This window comes from Actinia tenebrosa, unplaced genomic scaffold, assembly GCF_029948245.1.
Source record: "Actinia tenebrosa isolate PJP-AT-01 unplaced genomic scaffold, QUT_ActTen_1.0 PGA_scaffold12__29_contigs__length_12842862, whole genome shotgun sequence".
Lineage (NCBI taxonomy): Eukaryota > Metazoa > Cnidaria > Anthozoa > Actiniaria > Actiniidae > Actinia > Actinia tenebrosa.
The window spans coordinates 10,443,155-10,466,920 of NW_028292572.1; the positions used below are offsets into that span (position 1 = coordinate 10,443,155).

At 35.0% G+C, this 23,766-nt stretch overlaps 4 protein-coding genes across 4 annotated transcripts; 2 read left to right on the forward strand and 2 right to left on the reverse strand.

The window, feature by feature from the left end:
- Positions 1–264: 264 nt before the first annotated feature.
- Positions 265–3,819, forward strand: LOC116288370 (ketohexokinase). Its single transcript, XM_089028137.1, has 2 exons — positions 265–2,498; positions 2,630–3,819. The coding sequence occupies exon 1, from the start codon at positions 761–763 to the stop codon at positions 1,697–1,699; it is 939 nt and encodes a 312-aa protein (XP_088884263.1). The 5' UTR covers positions 265–760; the 3' UTR covers positions 1,700–2,498; positions 2,630–3,819.
- Positions 3,242–13,670, reverse strand: LOC116288369 (serine/threonine-protein phosphatase 2A 56 kDa regulatory subunit epsilon isoform). The gene is made up of 14 exons (XM_031695145.1): positions 13,468–13,670; positions 13,164–13,344; positions 12,853–13,049; positions 9,422–9,523; positions 9,247–9,339; positions 8,615–8,745; positions 8,446–8,505; positions 7,247–7,355; positions 6,793–6,846; positions 5,605–5,655; positions 4,728–4,847; positions 4,154–4,281; positions 3,954–4,055; positions 3,242–3,866 (listed from the first exon to the last, which is right to left on the reverse strand). Exons 1-14 carry the CDS (start codon positions 13,486–13,488, stop codon positions 3,656–3,658), a joined length of 1,560 nt encoding a protein of 519 aa, XP_031551005.1. The 5' UTR covers positions 13,489–13,670; the 3' UTR covers positions 3,242–3,655.
- A 712-nt stretch (positions 13,671–14,382) lies between these two features.
- Positions 14,383–21,636, forward strand: LOC116288377 (dynein axonemal assembly factor 11). The gene is made up of 16 exons (XM_031695158.1): positions 14,383–14,444; positions 14,537–14,630; positions 14,820–14,893; positions 15,013–15,090; positions 15,497–15,593; positions 16,074–16,200; positions 16,361–16,420; positions 16,508–16,620; positions 16,944–17,006; positions 17,277–17,375; positions 17,466–17,546; positions 17,846–17,911; positions 18,064–18,133; positions 18,470–18,565; positions 18,951–19,048; positions 19,305–21,636. Exons 1-16 carry the CDS (start codon positions 14,435–14,437, stop codon positions 19,489–19,491), a joined length of 1,413 nt encoding a protein of 470 aa, XP_031551018.1. The 5' UTR covers positions 14,383–14,434; the 3' UTR covers positions 19,492–21,636.
- LOC116288378 (mitochondrial import receptor subunit TOM20 homolog) lies at positions 20,014–23,764 on the reverse strand. Its single transcript, XM_031695160.2, has 5 exons — positions 23,555–23,764; positions 21,799–21,851; positions 21,482–21,569; positions 20,563–20,717; positions 20,014–20,146 (listed from the first exon to the last, which is right to left on the reverse strand). The coding sequence occupies exons 1-5, from the start codon at positions 23,676–23,678 to the stop codon at positions 20,114–20,116; spliced, it is 453 nt and encodes a 150-aa protein (XP_031551020.1). The 5' UTR covers positions 23,679–23,764; the 3' UTR covers positions 20,014–20,113.
- Between the last annotated feature and the right edge of the window lie 2 nt (positions 23,765–23,766).

Genomic DNA, 23,766 nt, shown 5'->3' on the forward strand with positions numbered 1-23,766 from the left:
AATTAGATTCGAATGCTCGACTGTTGAAACTAAGACTGCGTTCATAATGTATGTCAGAGGAGGGAGGGGGGGGGGGGGGGGGCAGGTGAAAATTTGAAATGTCCAGAATAATTCTCAACACCCCCCTTAAAGTCATGCAAAAAAATACGATTCCCCCTAAGCAAGGCTTGTAGCTTCTTCCAAAAATTGTCCATCCCCCATTTTTCTGATAAAAATTTGCCCATCCCCCTTTTTCCTACCAAAATTTTTCCGATCCCCCCTCAATTTCACCTGCCCACCCTCTGCCATATATTATGAACGCAGCCCAACGTTAACGTCGATCAAATTTGCAGCAAACCCGTATATTTGACAGCCGGCTCCCGTATGGTTACCACGCAAGCAGGATATGACTTTGCTGAGATCGCTTGTGAAGCCAGGATGGGGATGAATGAAAGATTATTCTTCGTGTCCTTCATCCATACCTCTCGTTATTACTCCACAAAAGATTCACACAAAGAGTAGCATAGTCTCTAATAGGACGTGTTCATTTGGACCCATAAATAATAGAGGAGACCATCCTATTTACTATGTTGGAGCTGATTCTTGAGGGTTTCCACTTTCGCTAACGTTTACTTTTATAATGGTTCTTCCAGGATTTTCCTGTGTTTTCTACTGCACTCTTTTACACACCTAAGATCCTTGGACCCCATAAGGCCATAGCCAGGAGGGTCCTATTCCTTACCACTATACACCTGTAAAAAGATGGGATCCCTGTGCAAAAATGGCGGCCAAGGAGTCAGAGAAGAGTATTCTTCTCGTGGGTCTAGTATGCTTGGATATTGTCAGCACATGCGATGAATACCCCCAGGAAGATCAAGATAAACGTGCTTTAGATCAACGTTGGCAGCGAGGAGGAAATGCAGCTAATCAGGCAGATGTACTCGCCCAATTAGGAATGAAAGTTGAGTTTTTGGGTTCTTTGTCTGATGGAAATGGTGCAGACTTTGCGATAAATACTCTACAAACACGAGGGATTTCTATCGGTAATTGTGTGGTACATAAAGGATTTGGCTTTCCTACTTCCTGCGTTACCCTAAGCCTTGCTACGGGAAGCAGAACAATCGTACATTATCGTCAACGAGGGTTTCCCGATGTCTCCTGCGAAGATTTCATCAGGTTAGACCTTGGAAATTATCACTGGGTTCACTTTGAAGCAAGAAGAGACTTTAGCGAAATTCACAAAATGCTTGATCTTGTAGATGCGTTTAACCTTTCTAGGCAACGTTCTGATAGAATAAGGATATCCATTGAACTAGAGAAAAAGCATGAGAAAACACTAAGTCTTCTCCACAGAGCAGATATAGTCATAATAAGCAAGGATGTAGCAGAATACCTTGGATATGATACTGGAAGCGCTGCTGTCAAGGGGCTGTATGGTGGAATAAAGACTGGGGGTATACTAGTATGTCCTTGGGGTGCTCTAGGTGCTGATGGGATGGATGCACATGGTGAGATGGTACATAGCCCTGCATATCCCCCACATCAACTCAAAGACACACTAGGAGCTGGTGATACATTCATTGCAGGAGTCTTCAGAAGTTTGTACAATGGATGCCGATTGGAAGATGCTTTGAAGTTAGGTTGTAAACTGGCAGGTTATAAATGTGGCATTGAAGGTTATGATGGGTTGGGTGAAGTATGGGCTCAAATAAATCAATAAACAATAAAATGGGCCACCACAGGTTAAAAAAAAATGAGTAGCTCCCTACGAGAAAAAGTAAAATTAATCATTGGCTGAAGCATGGTTACGACAATAAACAGAAAAGAAAATTGTCCAATAAACCCCAGACTCATACAAAACCTAGAAGACAAAAATTTTCTATGAAGGTTAGTGTATGTGTGGTTCTGGTGCTCAGATTAATATTAGTATACAATTCGGTATTGATAGGTACAATACAAGTGATGTTTTGAAAGTTTTCAAAATTGGAAAAGCTTTTAGGTGAGTTCAATTTGAGAACTTTCAAACATCATGAGTATCTATAAATTCGGAATTGTACGAGAAGCAACTTAATTGGGAATCTAGAGAATACAATTTGGGGTTTAATTGTACTCCTCTTGTCCAATCAGAATCAAGTAATTTTGTTGAGTGTATTATAAATGACGTTAATGGTTAAAAGTATTGTCAAGAATTCTTAAGTCTAACCAGTTTCCTTATCCTCAACTAGGTTCTAGCTTCAGAACGAGTGCTCAACTACCATGAGCGATTGACTTGAATCAAATTCAATTAGCCGTAGTGTGTTATGGTCCCAATTGACCTCCATACCTTGGGCATGGTTTTCCATTGCACACCCATTCTATTGAGAATGATTTAATATTTTTGTGTCTTCTCATGAGCAACTACAAAGAAATGGTAGTACTCAAGAGAATAACAAGACTTGTTACTTACTTGACCACTTAGTGGTCTCGAAAGGGAAGACCATTACACACAAGCTATTAAAAGAGGTCTATTAGTACAAAAGGTTTGATAATCCATGAAATTTACCATTAAATATCGTAACTTCTCATTGTTAAACTTAGTATATACAAGGTACAAATTTTTTTTTTTCAAAAGGAGTAATGAAAGACTTATGTGGTTATTTTTTTCTCCAAGGGCTCTTTAACTGCCTTTGTAAGTGGAGTTCATAAGTGTTCAACCCCTGGAAGTTGACGACACACAAGGTACTCTATAACACTTCCTGCATTTGTAGGTGCCATTGCAACAAGTTCCATGGTCTATTCCATGAAGGGATATCCTTCTTGGATACTTTAATGAATAATATGCACACCCAATGTACAACCAATATTTTAATAGTGAATTAAACTTATTATACACTGAGTAAAACTTAATGAAGCATACCTTGAAGCTTTCAACTCCGCTGCCAGGGTTCTAGATCACGATGAATGTTCAATGTGATCAAGACTCCAGTGGAGATTGAAAGCTCAAATTGTGTATGTAATAATTTTACTGAGTTTATCAAAAGTTTAATTACTATTATTGTTAAGTGACTAAAGAAATGTCAACCAAGATTTTGTTTAAAACGTAAGAAAAATAAAAGGAATCAAAATCACTACCATTTAAATTATTTGAAGGCTTAATCCTCAATCTAAACTAAATTGAAATTAAATAACCCAGAAAGCAGTACTGCGTGAAACAGCAAAATGAGTTTTACATTCACCATGTGATGCTAACATGTCAGCACACATCGATAAGATGAAAACAAGATCATAGTTTTGAAGTTTATTGTGGTTGTTTTGGCACATACTTTCTGTACACGTAACTTATACATTCCATCTTAAGAAATAGAGTAGAATACATTTCAGAAGCAGTAATCAATGTTCTGATGTGTATTCCCTGTTAGTGAACAGCTAGCTAGCAGTCCATCTGAGTCCTGACAAACACACACTGGAGCACAAGAGCCTCTTAAATTACTATCATTAATGGGGCTGGCAATTCTTTATTATTGACTATGTTTCAAGTGTGTTTGTCTTCTTTGCCCCCTTTAGAGGCACCACAAAGACTTTTTCGTACTGAAAAATTAAAAAGGTGAGAATTAATAACTCTCCTAAAGCCAAATTGCTGTTGAGTATAATCAAATTACAGTGATGATCATTAGATAGATACACTATGAAGTAAATTTCAACTTTTAATGTTTTTGGTTCCCCCACTGGATGCTGGTGTTGGAGTTGACTTATTTTTATCAGAAGGGGTGGAGGAGGGGTTTCCTGCAGAGCTGTTGTTAGGTTTAAGCGAGCCTGATGGTGGTAGGCCTAGCTTTTTTCTTCTCTCCAACTCAAGTTTATCCAGTTGTTTCCACAGTTCTTCCCTCTCTTTTTCTTTCTTCTTTTCCCTTTAAAAGAACAAAGTTAAGCATCTGTTAAAATGCATCTTGATAAAATTTAGTAAATGGGGAAAAAAAAACAATATATTGCCTTACTTTTGTCTATCTGCTTTGTATGAGGATGTCAGCTCGTCAAACAATTTCCCGTTCATTTCCATGAATGTTTTCAGGACGTTGTACACTAGAGCAACAATGGTCCTAAGAAATAAACATTGGTTGGCAAATGAAATTAAGGTCCACATTTATTGTGTGTTACTGGTTGGGATTATACTGACACCAGAACATAATATACTTACTGATTCCAATGATCCTTTGAAATCCGATATAAACTCGAGAACATAATAGGAAGGATAGTGTTGGAGTTTTCTTCGATTAAGCTCATTATGTACTCGTTGTTCCAGAAGTACAGCGCACGTTCAGCAACCTGAATTAAATAAGGTCAAAGTTAATTAACCAGCTTTGCCCAAGTCTTGAAGTTTGCCATTATATTGTCCAAGTACTATACTTGTACCAATCCCCCTAAGGATTTGCAGGATTGATCCCTTTAAGGCCCTCTCCAGCACTTGGGAATGCATATTTCCCTCTGATATATTGATATTTTCTGGAATTAGGTGATTAGGAATAGTAAGAATTTTACGACAGATGTGCAAAAGTATTACCAGATTTAATGTTTTCCTATGCATAGGCTTTTTGCTTACAAACAAGTTTTTACATGCCTCATTAGTACAACCAGCCAGCTTTGCATCGCAATGTATCAGTTTAACATACAAAAGCTTGTGCATAAAAGTATGTGAATACATTATCACTAATCATACTTTTGCACATCTAGCTGTAATATATTGAAGGAAAAAAAAGGATGCAAGGACTTGCCTGGAAGTGTGGACTAGAGACACATCTTGATATTTGTTTGAAAAGTGGTTCTTCGATTTTTTGAAACTGTTGTGGGTCTATAACATCCAGGATTTCTTCTATCTCTCCTAAAAACATAACCTAAGAGACAACAAATCAAGGGTAAGTATTCATTGCCAGTATCAAACTATAAAACTACCATCCACAAAGCAACAAAAATATAGAATATGAGAACAGCATGCATGGTTTTTTCTTTCATAAGCGAAAATTGTTGAAAGTTTGATTTAAATGGACCAGAATGTATGGAGGTAGAAATACATACATGAAATATTAAAATGAAAATCAAATCTTGAAAAGTTCATACTGCATAGAACATCCATACAGCTATTAGCAAACAACAGCTTTCAGTTTAAGTTATATACCTGTCCACAATAACTAGAGCAATTGATTTTGAAAACTAGGGTCAAAACTATACACTTGACCCCTCTTCTTATCACTCTTCTGTTATAAGGGTAATACAGCTTAACCTAGATTAGAAAGTGTGTGTATATGTGTATGGTCAGTAAAAATTAAACTTTTGATGTCTCTTTCATAGCTGGCACTGAAAACACTGGATGCTGATGATGATAGTTTTGATGTAAGAAAGTTCTACTGGGGTTACCTGAGAGTAATATGCCTATCTATAGGACAGACAATAGTAGTTCTTACACTGATACAGATAGCATAAATCCAACCGGTTTAGATTTACCAAAACTATTATAAAATAAAGATTATTGACTGAATGTGATGAATAGTATAAATCATATCAGGCAGTGTTTTCTCCATATATACCCCTTAGTTTCTTGTTTCTGTTAACTTCTAGTTGTTCAACTATTATGCAACTAACTTTATTGCTCACCTCTTTTTGACTACTTGTCTTGGGCCAAAATTTCAACAAACCTAGAACAACCTGTAAAGAATACCAAGAAAGAGTTAAATTGAATAACGGCCACTGGGCTGATCTAAGTCAGGGCATACACCTAAATCCAAAACAGTGCACCACATCAAGGGCCAACTTCACAAATTTACAGTATTTTCTTATAACTTGATGCAAAATTGTCACGTTCCTGAATGTAGAAGAAAAGAAACTAGACAGAACAAGTGAACAAGTGTATACTTTGCATTGACACCATATTATTTCTTTGCATTTGACCCTGGAAGCCTTGTTTTCATGTAACACACTCAGTGGTGTGCCATTTTGGACTTAGGTGTATTATTATTATTATTATTATTATTATTTTGACTAGCTCACAGATCAAATGTGAAATTTAGATTCAAGAAAATGTAATGCACCTATTAGTAGAAAAAATGGCTTGAAGTATAGTCTAGTCATAAACTTTGGTAATACTAAATTTACTGGACATTATGAAGACTTGAATATGTTATAGTAGAAAATAATTAATTTTATGCCTTAGAGCAATTTTGGTATGACTGTGAAAAGCTTTTGGCATGAATATGGCAAGGCATATAGCAGCCCAATCACATTACACAAGAATTTACTCTCCATCCAATTAAATGCCCAAAACACGGCATAAACATGGCACAGACACAGTCATGCCAATGTCACAGCACTGCCAAACCATTCACATTGCATGAGAATAAAATCCCTTAATCAAAATTTAAAAAAACATAAAGGTCGTGGCAAGGCATAATATGCCTTGCCACTACCTTTATGTTTTTTTTAAAATTTATATATTATATACAGCACCAAATTTTTCACAGTCATAAGAAAACTGCTCTAATATACTAAACTATCACTGAGATAACTTGAGGAAACATCCATGACCCCTTCACCAATAATAAATGAACCCTGGTTTGACCCTGTGAAACTAAACTGAGTTTTATTGCTAGAGTACTGTTTCATATGAAACTCTTTTTTTATATTTAAACATATTATTTTTCTCTGTGTCTTTTTCCAAGAGTCCAAAAATGACTCATCAAAGGAGGTTACTGTACAATGGATTCCCAGAAAGTATAGTATAAAAAGAGAGACAATGGATCTCTCTAAGTTGTGTAAATATGCTGATATGTATCACTTGAAACTAACCTGTTCTGTAAGTGTGGCATCTTTCTCCAAGAACTGTACAATGCAGTATGCAAGCTATCAAAACAAAATAACAGACATTTACAATCAACTGAAGAGCAATTACTTCAACTCAAAGGCACAAAGGTTGAGATTTTGTTTAACTTATGTTTTTTTATATCAAATGAAGATGCTTTAACACAAATAATATTGTAAAAACATTGTCAAAAGAAAAAGCTAACTACCGAACATGAATTAGTTATCTTTATATGATTGAAAATGAAAAATTCTGGTTAAAATATTAAATTTCAGAGGAGCATTTTATTTCACGGCTGAGTATTGGAATAAAAATATGAACTGCAAGAATAAAGTATACATCAAAAATTCTTCCCAATTTGGATTTTTGTAGTTCTGTTTTTTATGACCTCCGTGCAAATTGACTAAGGGTAAAATTGCATTATTAAAAATGATCACATACCTGTGCATGATATAAGCCTAAACATTTGACTTTGTGAAGAGGAATAAGGACTTTTTGTAAGAACATCTTGTGCTCAGCTTTTAGTGGAAGGGCAAAACCATTTATTATGCTGTGCAAAAATGAAAACGACAAAATCTGTTAATCATTCTTTTGCTGTTGTCGTTTGCTTTCAATATTGAATACTTTTTTAAAAGAAAAATAAGATAGCTTATGAAGGTTGAAAAATCTCATAAAATTGTTACAGTTACTAGTTGCCTGTGTTGTTTCTCTTCTCATACATACACATACATACATATATAATTATATAAGTAAATATGAGCTCAAGCTATTGTTGATGCATGCAGCTTTCAAAATAGGAAAAAATAGAAATTTTAGAAACAAACCTATGTCCCCTCCCCCCAATAATCACCTGTGTAGCAATACTAAGACGATTTTTTTGCCTCAAACTTATTTTTTTATTAGTGAATATTGACCTTGCTGCTTGGAGATTCAGTAAATATTCACTGATAATCATTTTGCCTTTAGTGACTAATTGTTATATGATGCAAGAAATACATGGACTGTGAGAGGGGGGACTGGAGAAAGATGGTACCCCCTTTCCCTTTTTTGCTTACTATTCTCTTATCTTAGCCCCTTCACTCTTTAGGGTGCTTCATGGTTCTAGAAATTGTTACCATACTCTAGTATTGTGTTATTCTTTACTTTGAACAAATTTTAAAATTCAGTTTTGACAGCTTAATAATTTAAAATATGAAAATGGCACCTGGAAAATATTAGGTAGGTAGGTTTACATGGCAAGAACAGGCAACAGACCCCGAGTTTGATGCTAACATAAAAAATACAAAAACAATCAGACTTGTTTTTTTGGTATTCCTATTTTAGCCTCATATTAAAGGTCATTTTGAGGAGAGTCCATTACAAGTAAAAGTCTTAAAATCTACTTTTAACACACAATTAGACACATTTATCCACCTTTAATAAAAGCTACTATGGTAATTCCATTAGCACTCATGATGTATTAAAATATATGTTACAATGCCAGGAATGCTATTTTTATTACTCTGCCAAACAGCTTTGCTCTTATCTCAGAATCTAAGCAAAAACACAAGTTGAATATGGAATAAATATCAAATATTTAAAGTGCAAAGAAAGTGGAGATAAAATTATGGAAGAAAAATGAAAATCAAACATAATTATACCTTCCTAGGATTTCTAGCAACTCTCCCACTCCATTGAAGTGCTCTGTTTCAAAAATGAATCTAAAGATAAAGATTTAGATACAAGTGCTACTTAGAACCATCAAATCAACCATAATAAATACAAATGTTGAAGAGATAATGAAAGGATGTGTCAGGGAACCATACTCACTTCAGGAAAATGTTATTAATTTGTTTTCTAATGTACGCTCTAAGTCCCAGAAACTTTCCATATATTCTATGGAGAACTGTCTTGAGAAAATCTCTCTCCCGAGGGTCTTCACTATCAAAAAGTTCAAGAAGCTGAAACCAGAAGAAGAACAACAGGTTTTAAAGTTTGCTTGGTAGACTGTTTGGAAAAATAGAACAGATTGAAAGTACTGATGGTGCATTGGTGAGTACACTCCTCTCTCATCAATGTGACCCTGGTTCAATTCACTGTCTCAGTGTCATATGTCAATTAATACCAAAAAGATTAAAGACACTAATGCTTTTAATATCAGAACATGTTTTTGATTGACTAAGGAAGAAAGGAGAAAAAGAAAGAAAAACCTGGAGAAAATCCTCCAATACACAATAGTGAACCAATCAGCAACTATGTTAACATTATTATGATGGCAGATCTGAAGATCCAACCAAGGTGTTACAGCCCAGTGCATATATTCTTCATTTCAATCTACAGCTTAATACTTTATATAATTCAGCATTACCATGCAGCTAAATGAAAATATAAATGAGTATATTACTGTGAACCAGACTGTGCTATACTAGGTATCAAAGGGAGACTGTAAACAATCAACTTACCTGCAGTACAAACTTTTGATCGATAAACTTCTTAGCGATACTGGGCTGGAACTCTGGTGATTCAAGAAACCTCAAAAAGAACTCATAAACTAGCTGGAAGAAAAGGATATCAAGGAGTTAATAATGCTTCATATTCACATGTGTTTTTCAAAATACACCTTATATCAGTCTATACCTGTAGATGAGGCCATGATGCTTCTAAAGTAGGGTCATCCTCCTCTGGATCAAAATCTGGATTGTCTGATGGGGGTAGGGTGCGAAATATATTGGATGCCACCTGAAGATAGAGTAAAATTAAAAGATTAGCTTCAGACATATCAAGATATAAATCCAGCAAAACCTAGTCTTTTCACAGTGATTAACATACATACAAACAGACTAGATCCTGCATTTTCTAATGATATAGAAGTTATGCCTGCTAAATGGTTCTCTTACTGTGCTACGTGCCATACCTTGAACACTTCTACTAGTATTTTTGACAACTTTTTGACAAGTTTTAATCGTTCTCTTTACTGCTAACCAAATATGTGTTGGCTTTGATGCTTTGAGATTGTTACATCAATGTACAAACTCAGCCTATTGAAATATCAGGGTGAAGTGCTATGTCTAATAATCATTAGTTAGCGATAAAAAGCACAGTTAAAACTCTGCCAAAAAGAAATTAAAAACTTCTAGAAGTGTTCACAGTAAAACTTGTCAAAAAGTTGCCAAAAAGATGTCAAAAAGAAATCAAAAACTTGTAGAAGCGTAAACTGTATTGGGTGCATAGCACAGTAAAACTACCAAAAAAACACATTAAACTTATTTAACATTTTGAGAAGAAATAGCTATTATAACTATAGGATCATTATTTTGTATATTTTATTAGATTGTTTTGGTTTTGAAGTACAGTATATTCTATCAATTGCGTCCTCATTCATTGTGACAGGTGGGAGTCACTTTGATAAACTCCCACAACAGGATGTCTTTATTACTTTAGACAACATCTTTACACCACTATTGAACAATGTAATATCTAGCTGAGTTTAATAGCATAGTATTAATTCAATTAAACAAGAGCAACTCAAAATGACAATAAAATGGTGTGCTTAAGCATGAATTTAAAAGTTTTAAATGCAATATCCAGTACTACAAAGTGTTCTACAATCAATTCATTAAAACATCAGATAAGTGTAGTATACTGTCATTTGAACACTGATTATAATATTATAAAACATTAAAACAAATAAAACCAAAGTAATCCACTGTTAGGCATCAAGAGAATCTAGTCTAGTGAATTTTTATTTTTACAATAATTAACAAATTTCTCGCACGCTGATTGGTTAATTTTTATCATCAATAAGAGGACAGACAGATAAAGCTAACATCAACGAGCGCACACTCTTTCCATTACTTGTTTTGATCAGTAAAAATCAGAAGTTTATATCGTTTTTGTTATTGTAAATAACAAATTGACATCAGATTTATATGTGTCTGTCCTCTTCTTGACGATAAATTGCACCATCACATTGTTGTTATGCCTCGTGGATCCACACTACTTTGACAATGTGATGATTCAATTTATCGTCAATAAGAGAACAGACACATTAAAAATCTGATGTCAATTTGTTAAATTAATGTACCCTCAAGTTAAAGCTTATATAGCATTAAAACTTCTAAGCTTATCAACATGTTCTTGTGGTTCTTATATGTATTTAATAGACATTAACCATCGCATAGTGAGTCAGTGTATGGTTCATTAGACAACAAGATTGGACAACAACTGAACAAACAGCACTGAGGCATATACATTATCATGAATACTTGGTCACAGGTAATGCAGCACGATTCAAGGGACAAGCTTTTTAGGTCTTTTAAAGTGAACCATTATTGAGACACAAGAACTACAGTAACTCAGGTTATTCTAAACCATTATTCTATCTTCAACAGTCTCGTCAATAATGTTCGATACATGCCTGGCAGTTTACAAGTATTATTTTCCAGGTGTTTGATTTAGATTAGTATTAGTATATCTTAAAGGCATATGTTACAAATGGAAGTTCAGTTGTAAAAGTTAAAAACTTGGTCATAAATCAGAGGATCTGAAAGTTACCTACTTCATTTATTTGTAAAGCTGATTAAAAAGTTTGCCTCAGAGAATCAATTCTAACTCCCTCAGACATTCAAGTTCAACCAAATAACCATACATCAATCCTGGGATCAATAGTTTGGCAACTGATTATTTTAGATTATCTGCAGCAAGTAAAATATTATGTTTTATGTAGATGTAATACAGTATGGTGATGTAGCTAGAATGAAATAGTAAATAATTGCAAAGAAGCAAAATCAACATCTACTATCAAGGACTAGTCTAATAACAAAAATAAACTACAACAATGTCTGAAGAATGTCTGCAGTGAGATGATAATAAGGGACTAAATCCTGGTCACCTGTAGTAAATTAATTCTTTTAACTCAAGCTACTCTCAATTTGGACACAATTCATGGAGATGAATAAAAACAATCCATTGATTACAGTTGTTACTCTTGTACTCTCTCTTTACTGTTTCACTTCAACTTTGAATATCAATACTTTATAAACACATGCTACACTTGCAATAGAAAAATCCACACAAACTTTGCATATATTATCATGTAGTAAGCATCTCAAATGTACTCTAACCGATCTGATCATACCAGGAACAATTCTGATATGAAAGTGTGACAAAACTAGAATGAAAGTTGCATTAGGCAAAATTAGAATGCTAATAGAGGGTTTCTTAATAAACAGCTCGCTAGTAACAGTAAGTAAAATGTCAGAATGAACATAAATATAGATATAGAGAAGAGCACACTTACAAGTACATAGAGGAGAGAGGCTTACTTTGATAAAGAAATACCAAACTGTTAATCAAATTAGCGACAGATAAAACCAACAACTCAAGTTATTTCAGTAAACAAGAAAAAAACCACTATTCATTTGAAGAATTTCTAAGCGCTTGCTTACTTCCGTTCAAATGAGTTTAGTATCAGTGAATAATAATAAATGTGATCGTACTCTCTGGATTGTTATAAAAAAGAAAGAACGTCAAATGAGTTTGAACCTTTTGTGGCGGGTTAAAACACGTTGGCTCACAACACAAACATTCGACCACTAGTTTATTTACCCAAAGAGCGTATCAAAATGTAGACTTTACTGAACTATGTTTCCGTCATATCACTTTATATTTTCCTCTAACGAACATTTACATTATCAACAATACTGATCCGGGAAAGTTAAGACGACAAAGACTCTATGATCGCCTTTCTGCAGAAGGAGAATTAAACAAGTCTCGAGGAATAAAATGCTTGGCTGTCATCGTCAACTATGTGCATTCTTTATGAATTATAATCGGGTAACATTTTCCAACAACATTTTTCTCACAATTTCCTATTTACCACAGAGTATAGAGATCGATACAACAGAGATGAGATCCAAGTCCCTTTTGATAACAATAATTTAGGTTACACTTGATATCATCGCTGATATTTCGATGGCAATAATTTGCTCTAAACCTAGAGACAAATTATACTATTCTCATGTACAATCTTCCCTTACGAAAAGTTCACAACTCCACCTTGAACTCACCATTTTGACGACTTCGGGGTAAATAGCCTCTGTCAAAATCCCTCTTCCAGACGTGATAAAGTCTACTAGTTCATTTAGAGTAGCTCGTTTTATTTCTTTACCCTTCAGTTCAGCGACTGGATCCATAAAATCGAAACCTATGGCACATTGCTGTAGTTTCTTCACGAACAACTCCTGCTGCTCGGCGGGCGGCGAATCTAGTTGTAAACAAGATTGGTCGATTTTAACCCAAGAAAACAGAGCAAAGCCCGTATTAAATAATGGAATAAAGACTACACAACAAGGATCCTTTTTCATCGAGAATAGGTTACCTTTGAGTAAACTAAGTTGCTGAATTTCTACATTGACTTTAGCCCGAAACCTTGACGATCCTTGCTTCTTTTGAGGTGCCTTCGGCTGTTTGCGGACAGATTTTCGATGAAACGGGTCTGGATTTGGGGGAGAAGTGCCACTTGCAGCAGCAGCAGGATGACCTACTCCTGCCCTCCTGGCCTACAATAAGGAGCAGAGAGAAGCAAGAAAACAAGATTTAGAAGGCTAGTGATGTTTGCACAGACACAAGGGTCTTACCATAACGACAACAGTACAAACACCTCAAACTCGCATAGCACTCACTTCCATAGCTTCCAATTCCATTTTAAGAGTTGGAAAAAGCTGTGCGATTCCCTGATGGTAGAAGGGAAATCGCTGGTCCGTTTGGCCGTATGGCTACGTTTTGGTTTGTTCAGATAGGACTATATTTTTCCAATCTTTACTCAAAAGAAGTGAACTTCCTCCAAAAGCTTGTTGAGCGATGGCCGTACAATAAACAAACCGCTTCTGATTGGTCAACTCATTGCCGCCATCTTGAAAGTCCCGGATGTAAGTCTTTTCTATTGACGTCAGAACACCAGCAGTCGGCTAACTCAAAGGCCACATGGCATGACGGGATAGCCCTGTTACCTAACGCCAGACACACCACCCGGCTGGAAACTGGAGTTTTAAAAGCAAATCAAATGCAGTTGGTCAGAACTCTTTGTAGAACGGCCATACAAAAATAGAAATCAATATGTGCATTTGATTTGCATGGTATTCTTTAGTCGTACCAAATTTTCCAGATATAAATTTTTGAATTTAGGATCATTCTTTTATCAGTCTATGAATATTTTGAAATAGAAGCAATTGAGTGAAATATTAGTGGCTTTGAAACAACACGTGTTCAATCCCACAGATGTGCGTAGGGCTGTTGACATTGCGAATTTTGTTTTCCGGACATAATAATCTCCCCAAAAACGAAATATCTCTTTAACATAACAAGTTATGTTGAACCGCATTTTAGGGAGAAAGGAGAGATGCCAGTAGTTTATTAGAGTAAAACTGTTTAATAATTCAATATAAGAGGAAACTATCACTTTTATACTTAGTTAAAGATAGAACAACAACTCAAAAAAGGAAAACAACACACATGCACACACAAATAAACATAAATGAGGGTCAGGCCACTCCCTTGAATGTATGTTCCCATAGTAACACAACATGGGCGTACAAGGCCAGGTTGCTGAGCTCAAAGCAAAAACAAAATGGCGGACTGACAGATGAAAACATGGTTCGAAGTAAGATGAGCATTTTTAAAAAAAGCATTCGTTGGAATTTGAGATTTCCCCTATAAACATAATCCTTTAACTTTGGAAATTATTTTTTTCAGTTACAGAGGACTTATTACGGAAGCGAGCAGAGCACAATAATTGTGAGATCTTTACACTGGAAGAGATCTCTCTCCACCAGTCTGATATTGAACGGTGACTATTCTATCTCTTCTGATTATTTCAAATCAAATCATGAATATCCAGAACGTATCCATACGAGGAGCAGAGTAGTTCAACTATTGACTATTAATTAAATTAGCAAAAATATGTCTTTGTACAAGTTTACTTTTGTTTGTTTTTGTACTGTTTTTGTACTAGTTAACCTTATTAATTTCTTTTCAGGATTGAATTGTTAGACAAATTCTGCAGAGATTTAAAGATAATCTATTTACAGAGCAATTTGATACCCAAAATAGGTAATCACTGCAAGCTGTGTTCTTGTGTTTTTCTTCCAAAGCTTATATGATTATATGGTCAGTAGTCGGAGGTCAATAATAATAAAATTATGAACAAGAACAATTTGATTTAATTTTAGAAAACGTTGCAAGACTGAAGAAACTAGAATACCTTAACCTTGCTCTTAATAATGTGACAAGAATAGAAAACCTAGAAGGTAAGAGAAATATTTGAAGTTATCCAGTATTTTGCAAAAGGGAGGGGTGTGAAGTTCAAAAATCCACCATTTTGTTAGGGCCCCGAAATGCTGAACCCCCCCAAAAAGAGCCAGCATTGCATTTTAAATTTTACTTTTGAAACAATTAGCAAAATTACTGCAACAAACTTAGAAAATTACCTTATAAATGTCAAAAAGCTACCATTTTGTTTACAGGGGGGGAGAGGTGGGGCATGGTTCCCTCAGCCTTCCATGCCTATGCCCTCGCATAGGTATGTGAAACACGTCACTTCATATTGATGAGTCTTAACTACAGCTTAACCATCCTTGTAGTTCACAACTGAAAACTTCCAATTCAGGTAAAAAGTATGTGCAACACAAAAAGACTTCATTGTTATTTTCATAGGATGTGAATCTTTGCAGAAGCTAGATTTGACAATCAATTTTATTGGTGAACTAACAAGCATTCAGTCACTTAGAGGGAACTATAACTTGAGAGAGCTGTAAGTGTTTGAAATGTTCCTACTTGTAATGAAAAACCTTTGTGCTGCTAAATATCTGTACTGTTAGTTACCAAGTCACTTGGAATGAGTGTCATAGCTTACTGAGGGTGGTTTTCGTGTCTGTTGGGTGATCAGTATGCTCTGTAGGTCTTTTCTAAGTTTGGTAAACAGGATACATTCTGCTAGCTAGGGTTATTACAAATAACACTATATAAATATTATGACAAACAAAATATGGTTGTATTCAGGCAAGACCACAATGCAGCATGTTTGCTATCTCAGAAAAGGTTTAATGTGATACCACATGAAATATGATAAAGATTCTAAGAGTAATAATTTGGTAAAGTAATAATTTTTGGGTTTGGACATAGTGCAAACCATTGAGCCATCAGTTTATGTGAACCATGGTTGCAAGGCAGGCATGGATCGATGGCCTGCACATTGTCCTAACTTATAATTTTTCACTTGGTCTGGCCTTAGATATCTTACTGGTAATCCTTGTACAGACTATAAAGGCTACAGAGAATATACTATTGCTACACTACCTAATTTGAAAACTCTTGATGGGAAAGAAATAGACAAGTCAGAACGTATACTAGCACTACAGGTACTTTTGTTATTTGTTAATAAGATACACTAGTCTTGTTTAATGAAAGAATACTATAATAAAAGTAAGACTTATCAATAATATCCGATATATATTAAAAATGAGTAAATTCTTTAATGGAATATTTGCTTAAGCTTCATATGACCTTCTTTCACAACAGAATTATGATAATGTTGAGGCTAAAATCCAAAAGCAGCAGAATGAATATCTATGTAAACAGGTAAGCTAGCTGAAAAACACTTTTTCTAGATGTAAGAGATAATACTTTTAAGTGTGCATATATTTCTCATCATTATTGGTTTTATAGGAGGAAAAGAGAAAGGAATCTGAAAAAGAGATGAAAGCCAAAGAAGAGATTAAAAAACAAGATGAGAAATTGTTGGGAATTAGAAAAGAAAATTGGTACACAGATATTCCAGGGTGAGGCATGGTGTAATTAATCTTATTCAGTATTAGTCAAGTCTCACAAGTACTTGGAATACAGCTAATTCCCTGCTCAGACCCTCAACCTTCTATTTGGAATTGATTACTTACTTTCCTTTTTCCTTGGGGGATGACAGATGTGTTTATTTTCTAGAGAGTAAATAACTAAGAACTATGATTTATTTGAACATAATGCAAAAACAAAATTTTATGGACAAATTAGGATTTTTTCAAAACCAATTTATTTGAACCTGTGAAACAAACCTAAAAAGAAAAGAAGCACAAATAGTCAAATTAATTTTGTAATGTTTGAATTGCAGGGAGAAATTGGAAAAATCAAAGGATCTTAGAAGTGAGGAAGAGAAGTTAGAAGCAGAGAAAAGGTACAGAAAACTCTGATTTCATTCAAAGACTCTGTGAAAGGGCTTCAATTATCCCTTCAGACCTTTTCCTACCAACAGTCCTTGCATATGATATTGTTTATACTGCCTGCTAAATGATGTAACATGCCTTGCAAAACTGTTGCATTGTGGGGTGCAAAGTTAAAATAATGTAAGGAAGTTGTAATAGTGTAATAATGTAAGTTGCTGAATTAAAAAGGGTTTCATTTACTCTAGTCTATTTGGGGTATTTTATGACTATTGCTATTATAGATTTTGGGAAGAAAAGGTGGAATACACACCAGAGTCAAGGTTAGAACTTCACAAACACATTCAAGAAAAAAGAAAAGAGAAGGAGAATACAAATAAAAAGTAAGTCATAATTGTTTCATTATGAAGAACGTCACATATCTACCCATCCACTTCCTCTCACACACCTCTTGATGATTTCTTTTATATCAGAGGACCAGAAAGCACCCAGATGGAAAGAGTAGTTCATTATTTTTCCGATGATGGACGACCACTAAATATGAACCAGGGAAAGTAAGTTTTCATGTTTATAGATTAAACTTTTCCAATTAAATGTGTTTATATATGTTAAATTGTAACTTATATGTTCAAAGTGAGGGGTGGTTCGTTCATACTTTTTGAACCTTTTGATAGCATCGGCTGAAGTACCAAACAATATTTTAAGTTGGTGTCCTTTTTATTTTTGTTTACTGTATGCTTATCCAATCAAAGCCATAACATCCCCCCTTAAACTGAAGGCAGAGAGAATGGAAAACTGCTTTTTCAAACCCTATGTGTTTTACAAGAAATATAGTTTTCCCTAATTTTTACAGGTGGAATTTTCACTTGGAGGATGATGAAGATAACAATGCATTTGTGCTGGATTTTTCTTGTTACAAGTAAGCCAAGATAAAAAAAGGAATAAAGTGGTATAGAAAAAAGTTTTGCATGCAAGAGTGTCTGTAGTATAATATGAACTGTACCCATGTGCATGCATTCAATGTAATAACAGATGTCATACATGTTAATCAGTTTATTCTGATCTTTACAGGCATCTTGATATATCACTCATGGATGTTGATGTTCAACCAAAATATGTCAGAATCACAATCAAAGGGAAGGTAAGCCAAATATATATTGTAAAAATAAAATAAAAAAACTTTGCATGAAATCAATTTATAGAAATCTGCCACGCTTTACTCAGTCTCGTTTGCACTATGCTCTTGGATCATTTAAAAGAGGTTTCAGTTGTCGATTTTAAGGTCACATCCATTGAAAATACACACAGGGTAAAGGAGTAAAGAAATGTAGAAATAAGTGCTTGAAGTCAAAGAGAAATATACCTGTATTGCAAGAATTCTTGCTTTTTCTTCTTCCCTGTCCCAAATGGATGCTTAAGAGGACAAACATACAGGCTTAAGCCCATGGAGATTGCATGCTCTCTCTCTCTCTTCAAGGTTTTTCAGCTTGTATTGTCAGAAGAAGTAAACCCAGACTCCAGTACAGCCAAACGATCTCAAACCACTGGCCATCTTCTAATAACTATGCCAAAGGTAACACAAAGGGTAATGTAGTAGAAAAGCTCTTGCTTCTTATCTCTGCGATCTTGGGTCACCAAACAGGGTATGGTTTTCAGCGATTCAACTCCAGAACAGGGTATATAAAATCACGCTCGCTCTGGAACAGTGTATATGAAATCATGCTCTCTCCTCTCTGGAACAGGGTATCTATTTTCGCAATACCAGAACAGAGTGTGGTTTTCAGCAATCTATGAATTTCAGTGATTTTTTCTCTGGAACAGGGTCAGGGTTCAGAGGGCTCAGCGGCAGATCCCTACCCTAAATGAGCAAGAGTCCCCCCCCGGGGTCATCTTGGGTGAGATGAAAGTCAAAATACGTATAATATAACCTTTGACTTTGGTTTTTTTGTGATTCCAAGATGAAACAAGTTTTGAAACCTATAAAGCCGAACATGAGAAGTAAACCAGCCACAAACTATAAGAAAAGTAATGCAACATCACAAGAACCAGAAAAAAGGTAACTGCAACATTGTGGATAATTGAGCAAAGCAAAGTGATAAAACCTTTAATTTAAATGGTTATCACTTCAAACTTCTTGATTATATCACATCCTTGTATTTGGAATTTACAGATATATTTTGTGAGGCATTCATATCCTTAACTTTGAGGAAATTAGATTCAAACAAATTGAAACTAAAGAATATACAACTACCATGCTATCTTATGCCATAGTTATTAACACTGTCTTGGTTTTATAACTGGATTTTTTAAAGAAAACTTCTCGAGAAACTTGAGGTCAACCCTGAAGCCAGTAACAATCTTGACTTTGGAAATATTGTAAATTCAAACTTGAAAAGCAAGTCAATGAGTCAGCAGAAGGAAGAAGTACAAGACACAACTAATGAAGAAAAGCCAGATAAAGACTTCATTGATGATCCGGATGTACCCCCTCTGATATAGATCATTAGTAACACTATCTTCCAAAACCTATTTTTTAAATGGTTGTTGGAGCTAAGAGGGATACATGCCAGACTCTCTAGCCATGGAGATTTGGGGAGCCGAGGAGATGCAGTAGGGAAACAGGAAGGCTCTACATTCTCTTTTAGAGCTGGCAATACAGGGTACAACACATTCAAACCAACCATTTAAACCTGGGTCTCAAACAAGGGGGTTTCTCACCCTGCACCTTCCTGCCCCTGAAGGAGATTTTTGGAGCCACATATTTTAAGTGTGAACATTTATGAGATGCTAATTTTGTCCAGTAATATGCTATGCAGCCTAGCATCAAGTTGAGTACCTAAAGTACCTTTTTCGGTATGCACATCCAACTTGACAAAAGTCTTTACAGCATTTTTTTTTTGCATACATAAAGAGAAAATTAATCAATCTTGTATAGATATATTTCCAAAAATCATTTGCCCATTGTTATCTTAAAACTTGTGGCCTGGGAAGGTTTATGGATGTGAATGAATACACAGTGGCTTGCAATTGTCACACTTTAATACAAAATTACACAGTTATGTTGAGCAGTAAATAGTATAACTTTTATGTGCAGTGTAGATTGTCCAAAAAGTTCTGCTGTTTAATCCAAAGACTCTCCCTCTTGAGCAATTTTCTACGATAAAAAAAAAAGGTGTAAATCATAATATTTCTGTAGTAATGAAGAAATAAAAAAACACACAGGGTCCCCTTTGAGGTACAATGCACCAATTTCCAACCCCTTTATAATCATCCACATAACAATCAACAATCAACACATTAAGGAATCATTAATAAAGTCCAGACACTGGTCACTGCCAGGGTTTCTCTTACGTCTTTCTAATGCTAAGTGAACTAGTGTGGAAAGATAGGACTATCATTTTAAATGGTCATCTGAGCAATGTGAAGATGTTATTACAAAGGCAGCACCTTGTCCTTAGTTATTTTAAGACCCTGAGTGTTGGTGTGGCTGGGACTCAAACCATGACCTCTTGCACAAAAGGTTATGCTCAACCAATAATCATTGATCCAACTAGGTGGCAAAACTCATACCTGCTCTGTGACTATTTTCAGCTGGTCTAAATTATCCAGTAACATTTGGAATACTGCTGGAGGCAAGGTAGACTTGAACAACTGGAGAAGTTGTTGAGGTTGGCCACACACTGCTATAGCATTGGTCAAGTGTTTGACAGTGTTGTCATAATCACCTGCAAACAAACAATTGAAGGTCTCACTAAATATTACCAAATATTTTCAACAAAAATACATCAATATCCTGAATATCAACCCCATTTTATACGTGTCAGTCCCTTAAAAACATTTGCTGATATTGTAATGTTATGACAAGTTCTGAAAATGAAACGCTGTCAGTGATCATGTGCATTGTAGTCAATACCCTGACAGCTTTTGAAAAAACAAGCTCAGTTTGAGCAAACTCTAAGTGCTCTAATGTAGATAGGGGCTTGAAAATGTAACAGTACTTTATTAATTAAAATTATTTGTACATGTATTAGAAACACAGCTAAACAGCAGCAAAAAATCCATGCATATAACTATATATGCAAATACATCAACATTTAATGTGGTCCTACTTTTGTGTGTCATGCTCAAAAAAAAAAATTTTTTTTACAGTGCACTGACTTTGCACATTTATCATCGTGATATATGTGGGCCACAAGTTTATTAGCCCTGGGCTATTAAGTGCTACACTAATAAAGTCATCATCATCATCAGGCCTTAAAATAGCAGCCAATCGCCGGTCATGATCACAGGCCAAATTAGTTTTAGCTCAGTTATACCTCATTTCTAGTTAAGTGTTCGCCTGTCACTAAATGACCGGAAGGCATAGATTTGGCCAGACAAGTCCCAGTTCTGGCCAGACATTGTCCGACCGTTATTTCAAGCCCTAATCATCATTATTATTATAACATTAAGCCAATTAACCAGATAAAATAAAGAACATGTAGGTTACCTTGTGTTAAATAGGTCTCTCCAAGTTGTACTTCCTCAAGGAAAAACTTTTGTACTGCTGCAGCATCTGACAAGTCAGGTACTCTAGACTATAATATGAAAACATTTATGCATCACTGTTTAACATGGAAAGATAAACTACTTTTAGGACCTAAATCTAATCTGCTTTCAAATCATTGGGTAGACAAGAAATATTTGATCAATAATACCAAACACATTGAAAGATTTCCACACTTAAGTTCAAGTTCCTTAAAACCTATACATTTTTTCTTGCATTACATGTACAAGTGTTAATTTATGCCAAAAGTGATGACAAACCTTGATATCAGATAAATTTTCTGACTGTTTCTGTTGTTTTGCTTTCCTTCTCCCTAAATGAAAAAAAAAGAGAATCAGTTAAATTTTATACTGAGAAGGAAATTCATGTAGAACCCTAAACTAGTGCAGTACAAATACATCACTGGTGATTAAGTAGTTTTCTGCTAGAAAAACAAACATCATTATGGGAAAAGTGTTTTAGAATGCAATGCTAAAGTCAAACTTATTAAGCCATCATTCTGCTACTTCCCAAAGGTAACCGCTAGAACAAAATTGCACAACTTATGTATTAAACTCAATAGATCATAGACCTACAAAAATTTGCACTTATTTGTAATAATAATAATAATAATAATAACAACTTTATTTAATGAGGGTGGCACTAAATAGTGTACTACACTAATAAACTTGTGGCCCTCGACATAAAACTACTAATATTTACAAATTAAAAAATATAAAATATATGTAATAACAACTATCAACATGAACTTATAAGAAAAATTGACTATAGTATAATAAAGCAATACATCAAGATTAACTATATATAGATTTAACTGTGAAGCTCAGCGACACCACGCTCACGCGGACGACGCAGCGACGCAGCTGTAAAATTTCATTTGTTAATTTTTTCACGGATATATGGTATGCACTACCGTTGATTGCATCTACCCGTTAACCCACATGAACAAAACATGTTTTCGCGTGACGTCAAACATCTATGTTTGGCATATCAAAGTTCAAAGTTTTCCCGCCTTCAAAGAAAGTTTACGAGGCTATGTTTTCAATAAACAAAGAAGGAAGAAATTATCAAAATGGTGTTCCACTTTCTAAAGATATTAGAAATCAAGTCATTGAACTTGCACAGTATTATTCCTTTGCAGACTCACACTTGAACCGCTTCTAAGTGTTCATTCCAAGACTTGATTCTCCTGGAAACTATAGTCCAATCAAGCAGTTCATCTTCTCTCAAAGGAGTGCGCAAGCAATTATTCAGGATAATTTCTTCCTTCTTTGTTTATTGAAAACATAGCCTTGTAAACTTTCTTTGATGGCGGGAAAATTTTGAACTTTGATATGCCAAACATAGATGTTTGATGTCACGTGAAAACATGTTTTGTTCACGTGGGTTAATGGGTAGATGCAGTCGACAGTATATCATAATCCAGTAATGATAAAAAGGTAAATTATACACCGTGAAAAGATGAAAAAACTTTTTACTGACGTTTTGGACGCTAGTCCTTCGTCGGAGTACTCCGTATATAATTTACCTTTTTATCATTACTGTTTCATTAGGAACACCGACGCAGCTCACACTAGTTTTTAGCTAGTTATCTCTTCTTATATCATAATCCAATGATGTATAAGTATTGAGAAAATGACGTCATCAGCAAAATGGCTCTTATTATTAAACTCCAATATTTATTGAAGCAAAAAAGATATTTGAAAAACGAAAGTGTCATTTCACTTCACTATCAAAGATCTTTCGATACGGCAAAAAAAGTCAGAAATTTGATCATAGTAGCATTTTAAGCTTATCAGCCTTGACAGCCTTGTAATAGGTATAAAATTGCACCCTAAAAACGCAGGGTTTTTAAAATATTCAAAAAGTTTGAATGAGAAGTTAAATCAGCAAAACAATTAAGGAAGCAATTCAAATGCAAAAAAGCAACGAAGCAGTTTTCTTTAAAAAGGATTCCAGAAGCTAGCGTTGGCAGTAAATTATGCTACACACATGTGCAGAGGAAAGTAAACTCACGTTCTAAGATCTTCTGCTTGTACAAGGGATCAGATCGCCTCTTGTGGTCGAAATAAATGCAGTATCCTACGAAGACTGTCCCACAGACCCCAGCGATGACGGTAGCTATACTCCTGGCACTCATATTTTTAGCAGATACCTTTCAAAAGAAGAGGAACGTATAAAAACATGAAAGATTTCAGCAAAAATTGCGACAGACTGGTGACGGCGAG

Excerpts from the sequence above, each read along its gene's own strand:
- LOC116288369 (XM_031695145.1), bottom strand. The coding sequence starts at position 13,488 with ATGGAATTGGAAGCTATGGAA. Across the intron at positions 9,524-12,852 it reads ACCCCGAAGTCGTCAAAATG|GTGGCATCCAATATATTTCG; the intron begins GTGAGTTCAAGG and ends CTCTATCTTCAG. Across the intron at positions 8,506-8,614 it reads ATTAATAACATTTTCCTGAA|ATTCATTTTTGAAACAGAGC; the intron begins GTGAGTATGGTT and ends CTTTATCTTTAG.
- LOC116288377 (XM_031695158.1), top strand. Across the intron at positions 16,201-16,360 it reads AACGTATACTAGCACTACAG|AATTATGATAATGTTGAGGC; the intron begins GTACTTTTGTTA and ends CTTTCACAACAG. Across the intron at positions 16,421-16,507 it reads ATGAATATCTATGTAAACAG|GAGGAAAAGAGAAAGGAATC; the intron begins GTAAGCTAGCTG and ends TTGGTTTTATAG.
- LOC116288378 (XM_031695160.2), bottom strand. The coding sequence starts at position 23,678 with ATGAGTGCCAGGAGTATAGCTACCGTCATCGCTGGGGTCTGTGGGACA. Across the intron at positions 21,852-23,554 it reads CAAGCAGAAGATCTTAGAAC|GGAGAAGGAAAGCAAAACAA; the intron begins GTGAGTTTACTT and ends TTTTTCATTTAG. Across the intron at positions 21,570-21,798 it reads AAAATTTATCTGATATCAAG|TCTAGAGTACCTGACTTGTC; the intron begins GTTTGTCATCAC and ends TTCATATTATAG.
- LOC116288370 (XM_089028137.1), top strand. The coding sequence starts at position 761 with ATGGCGGCCAAGGAGTCAGAGAAGAGTATTCTTCTCGTGGGTCTAGTA.